The sequence below is a fragment of the Anthonomus grandis genome, chromosome 13, assembly GCF_022605725.1.
Source record: "Anthonomus grandis grandis chromosome 13, icAntGran1.3, whole genome shotgun sequence".
Taxonomy (NCBI): Eukaryota; Metazoa; Arthropoda; class Insecta; order Coleoptera; family Curculionidae; genus Anthonomus; species Anthonomus grandis.
Window position 1 is genome coordinate 25,265,192 of NC_065558.1, and position 18,672 is coordinate 25,283,863.

An 18,672-nucleotide genomic window follows, 5' to 3' on the forward strand; every position below is an offset into this window, starting at 1 on the left:
ATTTTTAAGAGGTTAGAAATTGTTAACCCTTTTTTTAAGACCGACGCTGTTGCTCGACCCTGTAAGCTGCTGAACACTTGACTTTGCATTGTATCCAGGGGCGCCTTTAGAGGGGGGGGCGAGGGGGGGCAGCGCCCCCCCCCCCCCAATAATTGGCCGAGTTGGTTTACCTCTGGTAAAAAACGTATATTTTTTAAATAACATATTCGAATATTTTTTAATTTCCACCGGATTAAGTAAACACAATAAAATGTATAATTGCATCTACTTACTTATTCATTAATTTCATAGTAGGTACTATTACGAAGTTTCATGTTACCTTACCATTAGATACATTTAAACAAATATGCTAGGCAACCAGCAATACAGGGTAGCAGTTTCATTAACGACCTGTAAAAGCAACTGACATTGTTATGATGATTACTCGGGGAATCCCCCGTTCTAAACCTTGAATTACATATTAATGAAACAAAGCAGGAAAACGGCTTAGTTTCTTACAGTGTTTTAAAGACAATTTTTGGCTATTTGTATTTGTTTAATTTCTGTATTTGTATTTCGCCTTTTTGTTATACCTACACTTTGTTTTTATTGAAATTAGCTTTAAATATTAATTGAACAATGGACAAAAAAATACGCCCCGGTCGGGTACAGGTGAAATGTGTGAGATGTGGAGCAACTTTTAACAGGGACTATAAAAAGACCCATGAACAAAAAATGCATAATGGGGATACAGTGCAAATTAAAAATGTCGGAGCGCTGGACAATCCTTTTGTGATTGCAGCAAAAAAAAACAAAAACTTGCTTAAGAGAGAAGGACTCGGACAAAGATGTTGGTTTGAAATCGCTCAAAAAAGGTAAAAAAGTATTGTATTGATGTATTGTTTTTATATTTAATTATCTTCTTGACTAAAGGAATTTTAAAATTAAAAATGTTGGCTTATTTAATAATTTATAGGTTGTTCAGTTAAAGAACCTAATTCGACAACTATTGACGAATGCTGCTAATCAAATGCCAAGTCCATAACTTTAACTCCAACATCCATACAACATCCTGTAAATTTACATATATAATTTTTTGTAGAGGTTCAAGACGATATGCCAGAAACCAAAGTCACACTTGAAGAAGATGATATTTCAACTGTCAAACTTTCATTGGCTTCTTGGCAGAAAATCTTAACGAAGCAGCAAAAATTTTAGATAAAACCAAAAATAAGGAAATTGTTGAAGAATACTTTTCCGTCATAGAAATGATTGAAGCGGCTGATCAAATACTGGAGGGCACCAAAAACTTAAGAAATCACTGCTAAACATATTTCCAAAATTTTAAAGAATCAAATTCTAGCCTAAAAATTGACGATAAAATAAAAGAAAATGTACGTTTAGAGCATGATCCTGGACTAGTAAAATTTACGGAAGAAAGAAATTACCTTATTCAACTAGGACCACACCAACCGCATTTACATTTTTTCCCTAGTGATGGCCACAACAGATTTAATCCACATTGGTATAGTGATTTTGAATATCTTGAGTATAGTATTGCAAACGATTCGGCTTATTGCTTTATTTGTTCCCTTTTCCCCAATGGTCCTGGACGGGATAAGTCAGAATCTTCATGGGTAAAAGGTGGCGTTCGAAACTGGAGAAAAATTAAAAGTGCTGGAGTAAATAAAGCCGGCAATCTTCAGCAGCATTTTAATTCGATAGCTCACAAGTCGGCTTTATTGGATTATTGTACTTTTTTAAAAACATATCAGCATGTTAATATTTTGCTTGATTGTAAAAAAAGGAATCTCATTATCAAGGAACAACGCATACTCAACCAGAATTCAAAGGTCATCGAAATTATGCTGGATACTTGCAGGACTATGGCAAAGCAAGGGATAGCTTTCCGCGGACATGATAATAAAAGTGGAAACTTTGTACAAATCATTAAACTTATATCTCGCCATAATCCACTACTTAAAAAGTGGTTAGATGAGTCAAAATTGCGGCTGTTAGGAAAGGAAATTCAAAAACAAATTGTACAGGAAGTTGATAATGCCCCATTTTTTACTGTTATGGCAGATCACACTCCGGACTCATCTAATAAAGATATATTATCTATAGTCATAAGGTACGTTGACAATAATGGTAGCCCTCAAGAGCGTTTGCTGTCGATTCTAGAAGCAGAAGATAAAAGTGGTGAAGGTACGGCAAACGATATTTTCAAGTGCTTGACAAGTTGTAGTATAGATGTATCAAAATTATCTTTTCAATCCTATGATTTTGCGTCTTCGATGTCAGGTAAATTTAAAGGCACTCAGCAGAAACTATCTGATTTAATTGGCTACAATATACCGTATATTCCTTGTCAAGCCCATCGTACCAATACCGCCCTTGAACACTGTGTTGAAGCTAGTTCCATTATCGCTGAAATCGAGTTGGAAGTGTTGCTTGGACCTATGCTGCCTATGCATTAAAAACGAGGTAGATACTATGCAAAAAGTAATGGAAATAGCTGAAAAATATAAACCTGCTTTGAAAGTTGCATACCGTTTATGTCAACTAATTTTAACAGCTGGATATTCAGTGGCCACTAAAGAACGAAAATTTAGTCTCTTAAAACACATTAAAAGTATTGGTCGTTTAACTATGGGTAACGAGCGTCTTGACTACTTAATGAGTTTGTCTAGTGAGAAAGACATTTGTGACCTAATTAATATTAAAGATCTTGCTGTGCAATGGAGCAAATTAAAAAACAGAAAAATTAAAATAATTAAATCAGAAATAGATAATTTTAGTTTTATTTACTTGTGGGGTACCTACTTTTTAATTAACTTTTAGTTATAATACCTCGATTATCATTAAATAATTATTTATTATACATCACATATGTATAATTTTTATTCGAGTATTACAAATTTCCCAATAGAAATAAAGTATCTGCATAAAAAAAAATGTTTTTTTAATTTAGTTGGGTTTTTTAACTTAACTGCCCCCCCCAATCACAAGTGCTTAGAGACGCCCCTAATTGTATCTACACCTATTTCTTATTACAGGTAATAAATTCTCTAGTCTAGGGGATCTTAATTAATATGGTTAATTAAAATATATTCACAATCAAAGGAGTTTGTCAAATATTCAAGTAAAACAAGGACTGAAATGAGGGCTGAAATAAGTCGGTTAAGGCAGTGAACATAATTTCTTTTTTCATTATTTTCAAATAATTCACCTCAGCTGAGATAATTAAGATCAAATTTTAAAAGAATTAAGTATAATTTGATAACTTAAATTTTAATTATTTTAAACAATATATCAAATATTTCCTTAAATACATTAATTCCTTTGAAGTATAATACATTCTTTATAAAGTTACCTTCGAGGATTGATCTAATAATTAATTAGTTTTAAACTTGTCTTTGTAAACCTATTTTTTTTTTAATCAAATTATCTCAGGAACATGCTACCTAAAAAATAATACCTAACTTTATATTACGATTTTTAAAACTCTTTTTTTAAATTAATTAAATAAATGCCACTGCTCTGTACAGGCTAAAATATCTAAAAGAACAATTGAAAAAATAGATTAAATAGAATTCAATATTTATTACTTATATTTTTTATTTCAAAATTCTATATTAAAGGAACCTCTATATAGTAAAAAAAATATATAAATATTACATATAAAACTTTCCAATAAACGGTACCACATTTCTTCCTAGTAGTTTTCTTTTGTATGTTCTTAAAAATTATTTTCGCATATCCATTTATTTTTTGGCGGTGTTTTCCCTATCAAAAAATATCCATATTTCCACAGTTCTGAATTTACTAAAAAGGAATATTTGATTTACACCCTGGGAAATTAAAGAAACTTGAATGTACTTAAAGCGACATTTTTGCCGCTAAGGTTGCGCATTTTCCCAAATATTCAATCGAGATATTAAAGCTGCAATAATTTGATTACAGAATGTTTCTGAAGAAAATGCTTCTATTTTAAAAATAATAATAATCTAATAATAAGCTTAAAATGTTTTTATATCAAGAATTATCTGTCCTGCTTTTCCAATTTAAAATAATGAATTATAGTATTACTATAATAAAGTAAATATAGTATTATCATTAGGGGAACACTAGAACTTTTTACTTTATAAGCAAGACAAGTTCAATTTTGTTGTTTTGTGTTAATTTCAGTTTAAGGGGAAAATGCATTAATTTTCCAATTATAAATTATTTACAATTTTTACATTCTTACAAGTGTTAAAAAAGTCCCATGGGAAAATCATCTAGATTTTATTAAAAAATCATTTCTCAAAAAGAATATAAGTAAATCAATATAACATAAAATATAGTAAATAAGTATAACATAAGTCTGAAACTAAATGCATACTTTTTGATTAAAACTATAATAAAAAACGATCTGAAGATTTGAATTACACTAAATATAGGTTAAATGAGTTAATGATTATCCTAAAAAACCTATCCTTTTGTCATTAAAATTTCCGTGCTACTTGTGAGAATCTACTACAACTTACTACTACTACAAACTATCTTGTGAGATTTAAATTGACTTAATATTTTTTTTAAATTATGTCATAGATCAACATTTTAATTTTTTTAATTCCGTATCTTTTTAGCTTTGGCATAATTTAATTTTATTTTATATTTAAAATATGCATTGCGAAAACAGTTTTGTCTAAAAAGGTATACTTCAAAAATGTTGCTAAGATTAACCCTATTCGAGATATTTACAATTAAATTGTCAATGCGCTCTAAAATCTTTTTACCTCTATGTTTAAAAAAAAAACAAAAGAAAATAATTAATATCTTTAAAAGTAAGAAATATAGAGAAATATATATAAAAATGTCCTAAGAACTAATGTGCCACCCACTATAGTAGAATTATCTTAGTACAGATTTCAATATGTTGAATATAGATTAAAATATAGTTTTCATTTTCAATCCTCCCTTTTAAATACATATTTGATACATACATTTTTCAAACGTAATATAGGAAAAACTAAGGCCAATATGAATTAATTTAAAAAATACCAATAATAAAAATGAAAATAATTAAGCTATATCTGTTTTTAAAACATATTTTAACAACCAACATGTTTCCAATCTTAATTCCAAAATTACTTATCAAAAACTCAAACAGCTAAGTATATAAATTTTAAGGTAGTAGTGTATATTTTGAAAACAACATAAGAAGTTAAAACAAGGCAAGAAAATTATACCAAAATGACATTTATAACGCATTTATATTTTTCCTCTATGGCATTTCATTAAGATTTTAAAATTTAAATAAGAAAGCAGGCGTGCACAAGATGTGGACGTGCACTTATATGTTCTCATCTAGACTTATAGTGAAAAAATAAAAAAAATTAGAACTGATTGTTAAAGAATATAGTATAATAATATAATAATATAATAGAATATACATAATATAATATTGTAGTGTTCCCATGTGACTCGCCATAGCCCATCTCCAAATGTTTAACCAGGTGGTGGTAGACTTCTTGCTGTTCAGGGGACATTCTTTACATGATGGCAGCAACATCTCCTCTCCCTGGGTGACCAATCGTTTGCTTGTGCTGCCGCTTTAAACTGACGTTGATAAATATTCCACCATGAATAGTATCAAATTGAGGCGGTTTGAGGCGCCTCAGCCCAACAAGTTCCCTATTGCCACGAACTTCCTTTTTGTTGTCCACTGCTGAAGGTCTACTACTGCTCATCGATAGTGTTGACGCGATTCTGTTTTGAACTTCCCGCAATAAAAAACCCTCCACCAATAAAAGAATCCGCTTTTCCAGTGAACAAGATTTTGCCAGAATTTCTTCTTTTAATTCCTTTTTCAAATTGGCATTGTTTTCCGAACTCTTTTCTTCCAACCTGACATAATTTTGTTTTAGTTAGGTGTTTCTTCCAGTTTTGCAGAACTTTCCAGAAATTTAAAATTTTGGAAATTTAGGTCTTTTTGCATAGTTCAGCATTTAACAGTTGCCCAGAAAGAAAGTCGCTTTCAATTTATGTCTCAAGGTATAATTCGGCAACAAATCAAACCTGATTTTATTGTTTGGACAAAGGTTGAGAGTGTTTAATAGACACAATACATGCAAATCACTGGGAAGAAAGTTCTGGTATTTGTACGAAACTGACCAATATTTTGTATTCTTCTACACAGGCAGATCATAATATAATACCAATATCTATATCTATGGTTAAGGAATAAGTCAATAAAAATCTAGCATCATCTATGGTTAAGGAATTTACAGAAAATGATATGTTGATTTTAACATTAAAATAACATTAAAATAAAATTAAAAAAATGGTATTTGCTCATCATTCGATATTTAAAAAAAAAAAAATTATACATTTACACAGCAATAGTTTAGTGATGACAAGCCCTTACATGTATCCAAACCATAATGTAATTTATAATAGCAATAAGGCTCTCTATAGAATATTTCACGCAAATAATATTAATCTAAATAGAATTTTAGAGTCTAATTATGCCAGCAACTTTGGATCAGATTTGGCATCATTACTGTATACCCACATTTTAAAACATTTCAAAAGTAGCATTTCATCAAAAAATGTGTCCACAATAAAACCAAGTAAACAATCTGGACTTCTAGATACTGACTGTGATAGGGATTCTTTTTTATAGATAAATACACAGAAGATGAAGCTCACTCACATTCTATAAATAACATTAAAAATAAGCATGCGAAAAGTTTCAGTAGTTTTATTTTAAATATACAGTCTCTAAGAAATAAAATGGACGAGCTTCATCTTTTACTTGATTCATGTGATTTTCCTGATATTGTATTACTAACTGAGCACTGGTTAAAGCCTAACGAATGTTTGTTAATATCTGATTATATTCCTATATCAATTTTTTGTCGGCAACACTCCATACATGGAGGAACAGCTATTTTAGTTAAACAAACAATTGAAGCTTTTTTCTGTAAAATTAATAAGTATGATAGCTTTCTGTTGGAGAAGGTTTTTGAATTCTCCCTTTGTTTTTGTAAGCGATTTAATTTATATGTTCTTTGTGTTTATAGACCACCCACAGGAGATATTGGTATGTTCCTGAACAAACTTGATTCTCTATTATCCCAATTGTCTCTACACTCCATAGTTATATTGGCTGGTGACTTTAATATTAACTTCACTGATGTAAGCTTGCCATCATATCATACATCCCTTTTAAGTATATTGGAATCTTATGACTTGAAGATGCATGTTCTTTCACCCACACGTATAACATCCTCATCTGCAACTACTATTGATTATTTGTGTACAAATTTAAATGATGTGTCATGTAGAGTACTCTCATCTGGTATTTCTGACCATGAAGCCATTCTCACTAGGATTCCATGCAACACTGTATTTCCTTCATCTCATTATATAGGAAGAATTTTCAGCAGAGCAAATTTTAATGCTTTTTCTTCTACTGCAGCTTTGGTTAATTGGAATGCAGTTGAAATGGCTCCTGACCCGTTTACTTTGTTATTTCATGTGCTATGTGGCAAGATCAATCAGTGTTTTCCTAAAAAGAGGCTTAAAATGAAAAATAGAAAACCATGGGTCACAGCAGGCCTCAGAACTTCAGCTAAAAACCTCCGTTTTTTGGCTAAGCTGTGCAAGTTTACAACTAATGCAAACATTATTCTTTATCATCAGAAATATCGCAGTCTATATAGAAAGACGATAAAAGCAGCTAAGGTTAAATATTATAGTGACCGCTTGAATATATCCTCAAATAGGCAGAGAGAATGTTGGTCAATTATAAATGACTTCAGGCATTCTCACAAGAAAGTTTCAGAACCAGAAGTAAGACCAAATAGTTTAAATGATTATTACTGTAATATTCCTCATTTATTGCTCAAGGATGTGAATACTAATATTGATCCTTTGCATTATATTCAACAAGTGTCAGTTCAAAATTCTTTTTTCTTTTATCCTGTTAGCCTTACTGATGTTAGAGATGCAATTAAAAGCTTAAAAAACCATAAATCAGCTGGAGCTGATGGAATATCATCAAAATTACTACTCCTTTTGCCTGACTCAGCATTGAATGCCTTAGCTTCTGCCATAAACAATTCCTTTCATAATGGCATCTTTCCAGCATGTTTGAAGGAGGCAGTGGTTATCCCTCTTTATAAGGGTGGAGATGTGAGTGAGCCTTGTAATTTTCGTCCAATTTCTATATTATCTACCCTCTCCAAGATAGTTGAAAAACTTGCAAAAATCAGAATTTTATCTTTTTTGCAACATAATTGCATTTTATCTGCAAATCAGTTTGGATTTCAAACGGGAAAAGGGACTCATGACGCTGTTTTCGGCTTTTTGGAGAGTGTCTATGTGTCCTTAAATTCTGGAGAGTCCGCGGCGGCAGTGTTTTGCGATTTATCCAAGGCATTTGATTGTGTAGATCATGGAATACTGCTGTCTAAGCTCAATAATTATGGCTTTAGAGGTGTGGCATTGCAATGGCTGGAATCCTATCTGTCTAATCGTACCCAAAGAGTTACAGTATCTGGATGTTTATCCGATTCCAGATCCCTTAAAACTGGAGTACCTCAGGGTTCAGTGTTAGGACCACTATTATTTTTGCTCTATGTAAATGATTTGGGTTCATTAAAACTGCAGGGCAAAGTGGTTCAGTTTGCTGATGATACCACCATTTTATGGAATCATAGAGATTCTGATAATGTTAGAGCCCAGGTTTTTAAGGATCTTAAGATTTTATCGGAGTGGTGTGCTGCAAACAGGCTTGTATTTAATGTGGGCAAAACCTTTATTATGGGATTTAAATGTGACGTTCAGGGCCTTATGTTTAGTGAAAACTCCCCCTTGCAAAACAAAGAAAGCTGTAAGTTCCTTGGTATTACCATTGATGGTCGCCTTCGCTTCGAAGATCATATCCTAAATCTTGCATCAAAATTATCCTCTGGATGCTTTGCAGTAAGAATGGCGGGGCATGAGCTGGGAGGGGTAGTTGCACGTTCAGTGTACTTTTCTCTTATTGAGTCCCACCTTCGTTATGGCTTGCCTTTTTGGGGTTTAAGCAACAAGGGATTATTAAACATAATTTTTGTGATTCAAAAAAAGGCAGTTAGATACCTATGTTCCGCTGGGTTAAGAGATTCTTGTAAACCTCTCTTTATATCTCAAAAAATCCTAACTCTTTTTTCTCTTTTTATCTTAGAAACAGCTACTCTTATTCATAAATGTCCTAAACCTCCCTCTAACACTGGTCATATGACTCGCCAGGTTAACGATTTTCCCTTACCAATCCCTACATCCTCCCTCACGAAGAACTCACTTATATACCTCAGCAAAAAAATTTACAACCATGTTCCTCTATGTATCAGACAAATTTTAGAAGTTAAGAGATTCAAAAAGGAATTAAAATCACTTTTATTATACAGTATTATTATATTATAGCCTTGACGATTTTTTTAATGATACCTTTAACCTGTGCTCTGACATCATTTTAGTGTTTTAGTTTTGTTTCCTGTTAAATAATGTAATTTACTTCTTCTAAATTCTGTTTTATTGACAGCTTTACTTATTTTTTAATGAAATTTATCAAAAAGATGCTTTTTTTTCTCAATCTGTTTTGTTATGATTAATTTTGGTAATGTGTGTAAATTTTTTGGTAAAGTGTTTTAGAAGTTATGTTTGTTTGAAATTTAAAGTGAATTTGGAATTTTTTAGTTTTTAGGATGCTTGTACACAAGATTTGAACTATAATCACTATCTATCAACAATAACAAAGTCATCCCAATCGACTTCCTCAATGCAATAGTATGCTTTATTTAAAAGTTCCCTTTTTAGTAATTGGCGAAAGGTCTCAAGATTTGTAATGTTTCTGAGGCCAGTTGGCAAACCTCCTAACAAGCTTTGTTTTAGGCAATGGCAAAGGCAGATTAAAGTTCTGATAGAATCCTAAAGCTCAACGCGCTTCTTGAAAATTATAAAACATCTTTGTTGCATATCAATCCAAGATTATTTAATATGTAATATTATTTTATTTTTTAAAATTATTTTGAGTTTAAATTGGGAAATTATAGGATGGTTCTTTAATAATTAATCATTTTATTTAAAATATATTTTTGGCGAAAATACGCACATTGTTTTGTGGGCTTGTAACCTTACTGATCTTGCACAGTTGAAAAAAAAGGAGAACCATATCATCTGAAAAATAATAATTCAGTCCACTAAATCTAAAAGTGTGACAATGACAATGTTTCCAAAATAACGAGAAATGTTAAGGGAATTCTTGGAGTCACAAGATGTGGTCTTCAGCTTTCTCTTTGGTTGATGTTCATAAGAAATCTAATTGCTTTTTTCTGCAGAATGAAAATCATATTTAAAAGACTCTGACTGGCTACTCCCCAAAATGAAATGCCATATCTGAGATATGACTAAAAAAGATAAAAATAAACTGTTCTTGCCAGTTTAGGACCCAATTCCTCTCTAATTGCTCTTACCGCAAAACATGCTGACGACAGTTTAAAGGTAAATATTTGACATCACACCTTTTAAGCTGACAACATGTGTTATACTAAAGTTTAGAGAGAGGCGATTGGCATTGCAAGATCCTTCATAAGTTTGAGGTCATCTGCAAAAAGAGTATAATTCCCATTGATGTTGAGGTGAACTTTATATAGAGGAGGAATAATAGCGTTCCCAAAACAGAGCCCTATGGAACCCGCACCTAATGGCTGTCAAAAATGATTTTTTTCCCGAGATGGATACAGCCTAAAAACGGCCTAGAGGTCATTTTAACCTTAGGAAGTTTGATTTGAGCCAAGCATAAGATAAACTCCGGAAGCCATATGTCTCAAGCTTCAATAGCAGTAGTCCATGATCCACACAATCAAATGCCTTGGATAGATCACAGAACACCGCTGCCGAGCAGTATCCCGTAAGGAGAAAACAAACCTCTCGACCATGATTCATTAATGGAATCGGAAAGAGGATCCAAAGCTCTGTTAGGTAGGTGCAGAAGAACCTCCGTCGATATTTCGTCTAGTCCACTAGACCTCTTATATTTAATGTGAGAAATTACGTTCTCAATTTCATCTCTGGCCGTTTCAAAATAGGAAAACGACCCTGTGTATAAAACATTTCAAAAATATGATATAGGTTCCGTCACAGCTGTTAAATTTTTGGTAAGATTAGAAGCCATACTACAACAAAATGTATTGTATTACATTGCAAAAGTAGTCCAAGGTACAATTGTGGTTTTTCCAATCTGCATCAGCAACATGAAGAATGAAATCTATGTAAGCTAGGAGCATTGAACACTCTACGCCTACTACGCCGGGAGGATTGTTTACAAACTTTGCTATAAATGATGTTGCAACTCACAGCCTTATGGTCAGATACCTGCATTTAAAACTGAATGTGTTATGTTGTCAAAATTTGTACAGAAATAGTCAATTTAAGTGTATCAATATGCATAACAAGTAGTATTAGTATTAATGCAATTTTCAATCAGATTAGTATTATAAAATTAATATTAAAATCTCCCACCAAAACACTCTTAGAAGAATAAGAAATATTTGAGACAAAACCTGATAAATGAGAATGATAGACACCTAAAATATATACATAGGTTAAGGTGCTTCCAAAACATATTGATATTTCAAAAGTCTTCTATTCCCTCAAACTTGCCTTCATACACCATGGCATAAATACACCACCGAAGGCAGTATCACTTTTTAATTAAATAAGGCTGCCACCGTGAATAAAGTTTTTCCTACAACTAACAGATACTAGCCCTAGGGATAGAGAAAGCATTCACCAGGCTTAAACCAATGTTCAGTAATTAAAACTAAATATGGCAATCCTAAACTACCCAAAAATAAATACAAAGATCACATTTATTCCTCAAACATTGAATATTTGATAAGAGAATCGAGGCACTACTTATATTATGATTAAGCTTATTGCTATTAGAAACGTCCCCTAATGAAGGATTCTATAACCTCAGTAATATACAATCATTTTAGCAATTTACTGGCTTATTATTTGTAAAATTTGAATCAGTTACATTCAAAACTTCATTAGATTTATTACTGGAGAATTTTTGCCTTGAATTACTATCTATATTACATTTATTAGTTAGAATTGACTCATGCCTAAGGTTGTTAAAATGAGACTTAAAACATGGTGTTATCACATATCTAAATAATAGTTTGTGAATAGACCAATTACTCAGTCTAAGCCTCCCTTTAACATAAACATTACCAATAATTCTGACAGATGCATCTAGACTCCCATGTACAAAATTTGATATAAAATAATTAGCTTTTTTCAGCTGAAACTTAACACATTAAATTAGTATATTTACCGACAGATTAAATTTTTCGTAAAATTGTAGTGTTAAAGTTTCTTACATTTAACATAAAATAACAACATCTTTACTTGTATAGCCTGTATATATTGTAGTTTCTTTAAATATACTATTGATGATTTCCTTCAATGAAGCAGCAGGTTTGATGCTAAGATAAACTCAATATTTTATGCTTACCATTATCATCACACAACACCAACACCTTCTTAGTTAAAAAATCTGAATCCTCTAATGATTTTTTATTCTTTGATAAACTAAGTTCATCATGCAAAGAAGAACCAGTAAGTTTTTTTAACTCATGGCATTAATTTATTTTTAAGCAACACAAGCATTATTTATTGATCTTATAAGCAATAGGAAGCCAAACCCCCCACACTTGTTATCAACATGTCTGTTACAAGAAAACTCTCACAGGAAAGGAAAAGTATTGCAGTGAACAAAAACCTGCTATATAGCTGTTGAATATTAATTCAAGATTATTTAAACTTAAATGTTTTTTTTTTTTTTTTGAAAAATCTAATCTAAGAAATCAGAGATGTTTTTTAATAATAATTAAATAGTTTTATTTTCAATATAATGTCTACAAAAATACATACATTGTTTTGCGGGTTTGTAACCTTGCTGACTTTGCACAATGCAGGGCAAATATATTGCCAAATTTGGAAGCAAGCACTAGTAGCAGAAATGAGTCTACAGTTTTTAAAAAATTGACCGCCAGTTATTAAATAATTTTCGTGCCGTAATTGTCTAATAATGGTCATTAATAGATTTAATATAAAGCATTTGTATATGGGAACAATAAGATAGTAGCACTACAAAGCCCAGCTTCAACAAAGACAAGATAAAGATGCTTTTAGTCTCTCAGCCAAAAAGTGGAAACGATAAGGGGTTCATTTCTTGCCTTAAAACAAAAAACAGTCCCTACACAATGATAAAAGGGTAAACTCTAATTGTTCATATTAAGAGCTGCTTCACAAGAATTAGTCTATGATTTATCTGATTTAAATATCTCTTGGAATATTTTCTATGCATCTCTCTATGCAATTCTAGACAACTGGGTGCCTTAACAAATTTGAAAATTTTTAATCAAATACAGAAATACAAATGCAAACAATAGAAATTTTAAAAAATATTCAAAAAGCTAAATAATGTCATTTAGATCTATAAATAATATCTCACATATCAAGAATGATCATATCCAGCAGCAAAAATAAATGCCAATATTAGTGCAGCACAGCAGCTATTCAGCTGCTACAATATGGATTTTATAAAGAAGAGTCAACAACTAATCTTGTAAAATGTCAAGATTTTTTAAGCAAAAAAATTAAAAAATGCTTTTATTTAAAAGCATTGATGACATTTATACATATTTATAAAAGGCTTTTGATAATGGATATAGATAATAGATTGATAATAGGAGCACAATGAATTAATAAAAACAACAAAAACAATTCAAGGACTTCTGGGATCACACTCTAGCCACTTTTATCTTTCTTGTATTTTAATGAAGCTAGTCTAATCTAAATCTGTGTTGAAAAATTGAGCTCCTTTAGAAACACTTATATTATATCCTTATTTAATATTCTTGTAAAGAACCATTATGGTGAAAACTGTTTCTTAACGCAACTAGAATTAAATAATTTTATTCAAGAGTACAACTTTTTATACCATAATGTTAAAAAATATAAAGGTGTAAAGATTTTAGAATGCTGCACTTTATTAGAAGACATTCGGATAACATAAGTGATGTAATTGGCCTCCACCACTATTCTATTTTGCACTTAAATTGTTAAAGGTGCTTTTTGAAACAATGGCAGTAACTTTTTGCCTCACAAAAATAGTTTTCTGACAAGACAGTTATGATGTTAAATGTCAGCTAATTAGTTTCCAAACTCAGAAAAATAAAAGAAACAATGTCACAATCTTATTTTTTGGTTCTAATAATTAAATAGTACCATATAAGATACTTAATCTTTTGGATCAAATTTCAGCTAAAATACCAGTTAGAGTCACATCCCAAAGAGCTCTCTTCCATGAGCAAGCTCATTGTACAAGTTATGGATTTGAAGGAAAGACCAACTAGCTAAATTAGATAAAATACTCTTTTTAGTTTTTACAATTTGTACACCAGGGAGTCTTTTTTTTTTCATTAAATTTTCTACAAAAAAAAGGATAATTTGTGGCAAATTATTTTTCTATTCCTTTGTTTTAAACTTTATACTAAATATCTATTCCATTACTGTTTATTAAAAAACCTACTTGTTCAGTTCCTCAAAGCTCTCCAAGTAAAGTTCCAAATCCACATCGTCGTCCTCTTGTAGTGATGCTTCAAATTTATCATGGACCACTTTAATATCAAATTTTTCTGGGTCCCTTTGGTTTTGTGCCATTTTTCACTAATAATTTTGTGTTTTCCTACGAGATGTTGAATGGATCTAAACAAATCAAATATACTTTTTTTTAATGAAAATGTCAAAGTCAAAACTGTCAAACGAGATATTGGATTTTCCCTAGGGTTGAGCTAAGTTGTGAATTCAATTTACAGGTAAGACCGATAAGCGATTTTTTACTCACGGTGAATACAACCTGTGAACATGAATAAAATTCACGATTGGGCGAATTAAAAACCGGGTATTCGATTTTCTGTTTTTAAAAAACAATTTATTAGGCATACAGCCAACATGTAAGTTTACGTATATAAAAATATAAAAATACAAAAGCTTAAGCGAAGTTTATCTTAACTCTTACTAACTCTGACTGACTCGAATAAAACAATAATTAAAATATAAGGCGAAGCAAAAGTGATTACAAAGCTAAAATAAAGTGTATGGTTATCAATATATAATATATATATATAGGGTGAAGGGTGTATAACTCCTCCCCTCAAAGATTCAACTCCACGGTTTGGCGGGGTAGTTGAATTGGTAGGTCATCATCGGGTTGGCTTCTTCCAGGGGTAGTGGTCTCGGCAGGGAAACATCTTGGCTTCAATACTTTCTGGTATACGTAGTAGCTAATGGCAACTACTAAACTTCCGTATATAAGGGTAGTCCATACGCTGGGGTAGCGGACCATTTCGTATAATATTGGTTTTGTCTAGTCCATCTAGTTTGAGATCGTCGATATGCGCAGTTAAGTTTAGCGTGGGCAGGACAACGTGGTTTGACTTTAAATCCGGAAACAAGATCGGCTGATCATTGGTTCCTGTTGATTGTCGATTGGTGATAACAACTTCCTGGTTATGTGTTACCTGGCAATTGATTGGTAGATTGAAGAGAAATGAACCTTGAAGTTTTACGAATTCCTCTTGAGGTTGGTATTCCAAATGAAGTATTATTTCGTCAGGAAGAATGACTGCGTACTTAGCGGAGGAGTCCACTTGGTTGTAGATAGGCTTTGAGATTTTAACCTTAACTTGGTTGCAAGTGGATGGTTGGCCTTGGCCTTCCAACAGCTGGACAGCACAGGGACTACTTGTTGTGGTCTCTTGTAGGTCCATTTTGTCGCAGAAGTAGAGCTTTCCATATATCTCGTGGCATTCAGAAGCCCGGTAGTGCAATTCATTTTTCAATAGATATTTACTTTTTGGTATTATAACCTTGAACAAGCTCTGCTTTCTTATTGGTATTGAATAAAGGTGAAAATAATTAAATTCTTTCTGATATGTTATTGGAATGCGTAATAAAAATGTTATTTTATTATTTAAAATAAAACTTTCTAACGCTGTGATTTGTTCATATAACCAAGTATTTTCTAAAGTAACTTCTAACGGCATGGGCTTTGCACCTACAATCTTTTGAATTGATTTTAATTCAGAATACAAATCTTCAGTTTTGATTATACTAGGATGCAATATTTTTAATTTCGAAATTGTCAATGCATTTTCTATGTCCTGCAAAATTGAGTCAATAATCTCATATAAATTAATTATTTGATTAAGCGTATGTTTTATATAATTTAAACTTTGTAGAAAGTTCGTTGTTTGTACAGCCAGCTCTACTAGATGTAATTTTTCTTCTAGTAAATGTTCATTGTGATTTATTTTTTGAATAGTTGAATTAAACTTCTTAAGTAAGCTAAGGGAAATCGAGTTTTCTTTTAAAATATTGGCTGATAAAGCATTTTGATTGTCTTGTAATTGTTTAATTAGTCTTTCATAACGTTCCCCATCTGAGGCGTCTAAATTACCTGTAATACTTTTAAAGATTGAGCCTATGTCATTAATTAATCCGCGCTTCAATCTGCGTGGGTGTGGAACAATTTCTTTTATTTTTGTTTCGACTCTGTCCTGTGTTATAGTTAAGATTTTTAAATAGTCAGCGACTTCTTTTTGGTGGTCGACATTAAGGTTAATGGTTGTTGAAATGTTATTCACCTTAATATGGAGTTTGTGTACTTCCGTTATAATTGGGTTAATGTCATAATAGTGTATAAGCCATAATAGTGTAATAGTGTATAAAGGACTTTTGATGTTTGACAAATGTATTTTCTCTTAGTTATTGGTTGTAGCTGTTTTCTTTTCATAATTGGTACTAATTATTTTAGTAGGTGGGTCAAATTTGTTTGCGATTTTTTGCCGTATGTGTTTTTTAGGATAAATAAGTTGGTTTTCTTGGAAAATCTCGGGATTGTCTTTATTTACATTAATTTTTTCGGCAAGATTTTCTTTTTGACTTATTAATTTGTTGTTTATTTGGGAGTAAAGTAGTTTACTTCGCTCTTTGTGATTGTTTACATACTCACTTAAAAGTATTTGGTCTAATTTTATGTCAAAAACATCGTTTGTTGTAATGTGACCTTTGATTACTTCAATAGGCTTAAATTTTGTGACAGAATAGATGGTGTGATTATATGCGAATATTGCATAAATCATCTTTTGACTAATCAGGGTTCCGATAGTGTTGAATGTAGACGTTCAATAGTGCCATTTGATTGAGGATGATGTGGCAAACAAAAATGTACTTTTACTTTATGTAATGTAAGTAGTTTGGTGACAATCGTATCTTTCGTGGTAGTTCTTTATTATTTCTTTGATGTCATTTTTATCTGTGACGTCGACTAGTTTTGTTAAACAACGTTTAAATTTGATCGAGGGCCATCTAAAGTGTTTTCGTATTACTTCAGAAAAGGGTTCATACATATCTGGGTCAATAAAATAGAGATGATATTGCTTATCAGGGACAATTAGTTCTTTCATAAAACTGAGAATATCTTCTTCGAAGTTATTATTTGAAATTTGAACTAATATTCTTCGTTTTTTATTGAACAGTATTTTGATTATTGGTTTGGCAGGTGAATGCAAAACACTTTGATAAATATTTGGTTAGCTTTGTAATTAACTGCTGATTCAATAATGGGGATTCCGACTATAGGATCTTGGTCACCGTTCGTGTGAATCGTCGCGTTGTCTGGGAATATGGGTAATTCGTCGTCTGGTTGTGCGATAATGGATGCTTGATCTAGGTCAAGGTTTACGGTATTATTTTCATTGTTTTGGCTGGAAGAACCAGACTGTTCTTGACCTAAATGTTTATTAAATTCTTCCATATAGTTTTTCAAGTTCGTTAGTCCAGGGGTTTCTTTCGTGTGGATTTCGATTCTTGATAGGGCGTCTGCATTCGTATTGAGTTTGCCTTTTTTATAAATGATGGTATAATCGAATTCCTCTAGTTTGATCCGCCAGCGTAAAAGCTTTGAAGAAGGATCTTTTAACGAGAATAACCACTGTAATGGTTTGTGATCTGTAATGATATTAAATTTACGACCGAAGAGATAAGGTCTAAAATATTTAGTTGCCCATACGAGGCAAAGACATTCTTTTTCAATAGTGGAGTAGTTTTGCTCAGAATCGTTAAGGGGTTCGTGAGGCGTACGCTATGGGTAAATCTTGACCAATGGGTCCTTGAGAAAGAACAGCACCAAGAGCGACGTTACTCGCATCTGTGGTTAAATTAAACGGCTTAGAAAAGTCAGGGTATTGTAAAATGGGCTCTTTGATTAGAAGATTTTTGCAGGTCTCGAAGCATGTTTTGAATTCCTCATTATGTTCAATCTTCGCGCCTTTTTTCAAACATTTCGTTAGGGGTTTGGTTAATTTGGCAAAATTATTAATAAATCGCCTATAATAACCTAAAAGTCCTAAGAAACCTTTTATTTGTTTCGTAGTTTTCGGTATAGGGAATTTTTTTATGGCTATGATTTTATCAGGGTTTGGTTTAACACCTTCGGGGGTCACGAGATGTCCTAGATAAGCGACTTCACGTCTTAAAAATTCACTTTTGTCCATTTGGATTTTAAAATTGGAATCTCTG

The 18,672-nt window shown here is 31.8% G+C and overlaps 1 protein-coding gene across 7 annotated transcripts in view; it reads right to left on the minus strand.

Moving 5' to 3' along the window:
• Nucleotides 1-14,834, minus strand: part of LOC126743951 (ceramide-1-phosphate transfer protein) — a 147,900-nt gene extending 133,066 nt beyond the window's left edge. For 5 of the 7 annotated variants that reach the window (XR_007663026.1, XM_050451244.1, XM_050451239.1 and 2 more), the window contains exon 1: nucleotides 14,621-14,833. Coding sequence is in view for 6 of the 7 variants with exons in the window: in XM_050451244.1 (XP_050307201.1) it covers nucleotides 14,621-14,751 (131 nt within the window). In the remaining variant the exon portion in view is untranslated. Of the gene's footprint in view, nucleotides 1-14,620 lie in introns of all 7 variants that reach the window. The other 2 variants (XM_050451240.1, XM_050451241.1) reach the window with 1 other exon arrangement.
• Nucleotides 14,835-18,672: the final 3,838 nt, after the last annotated feature.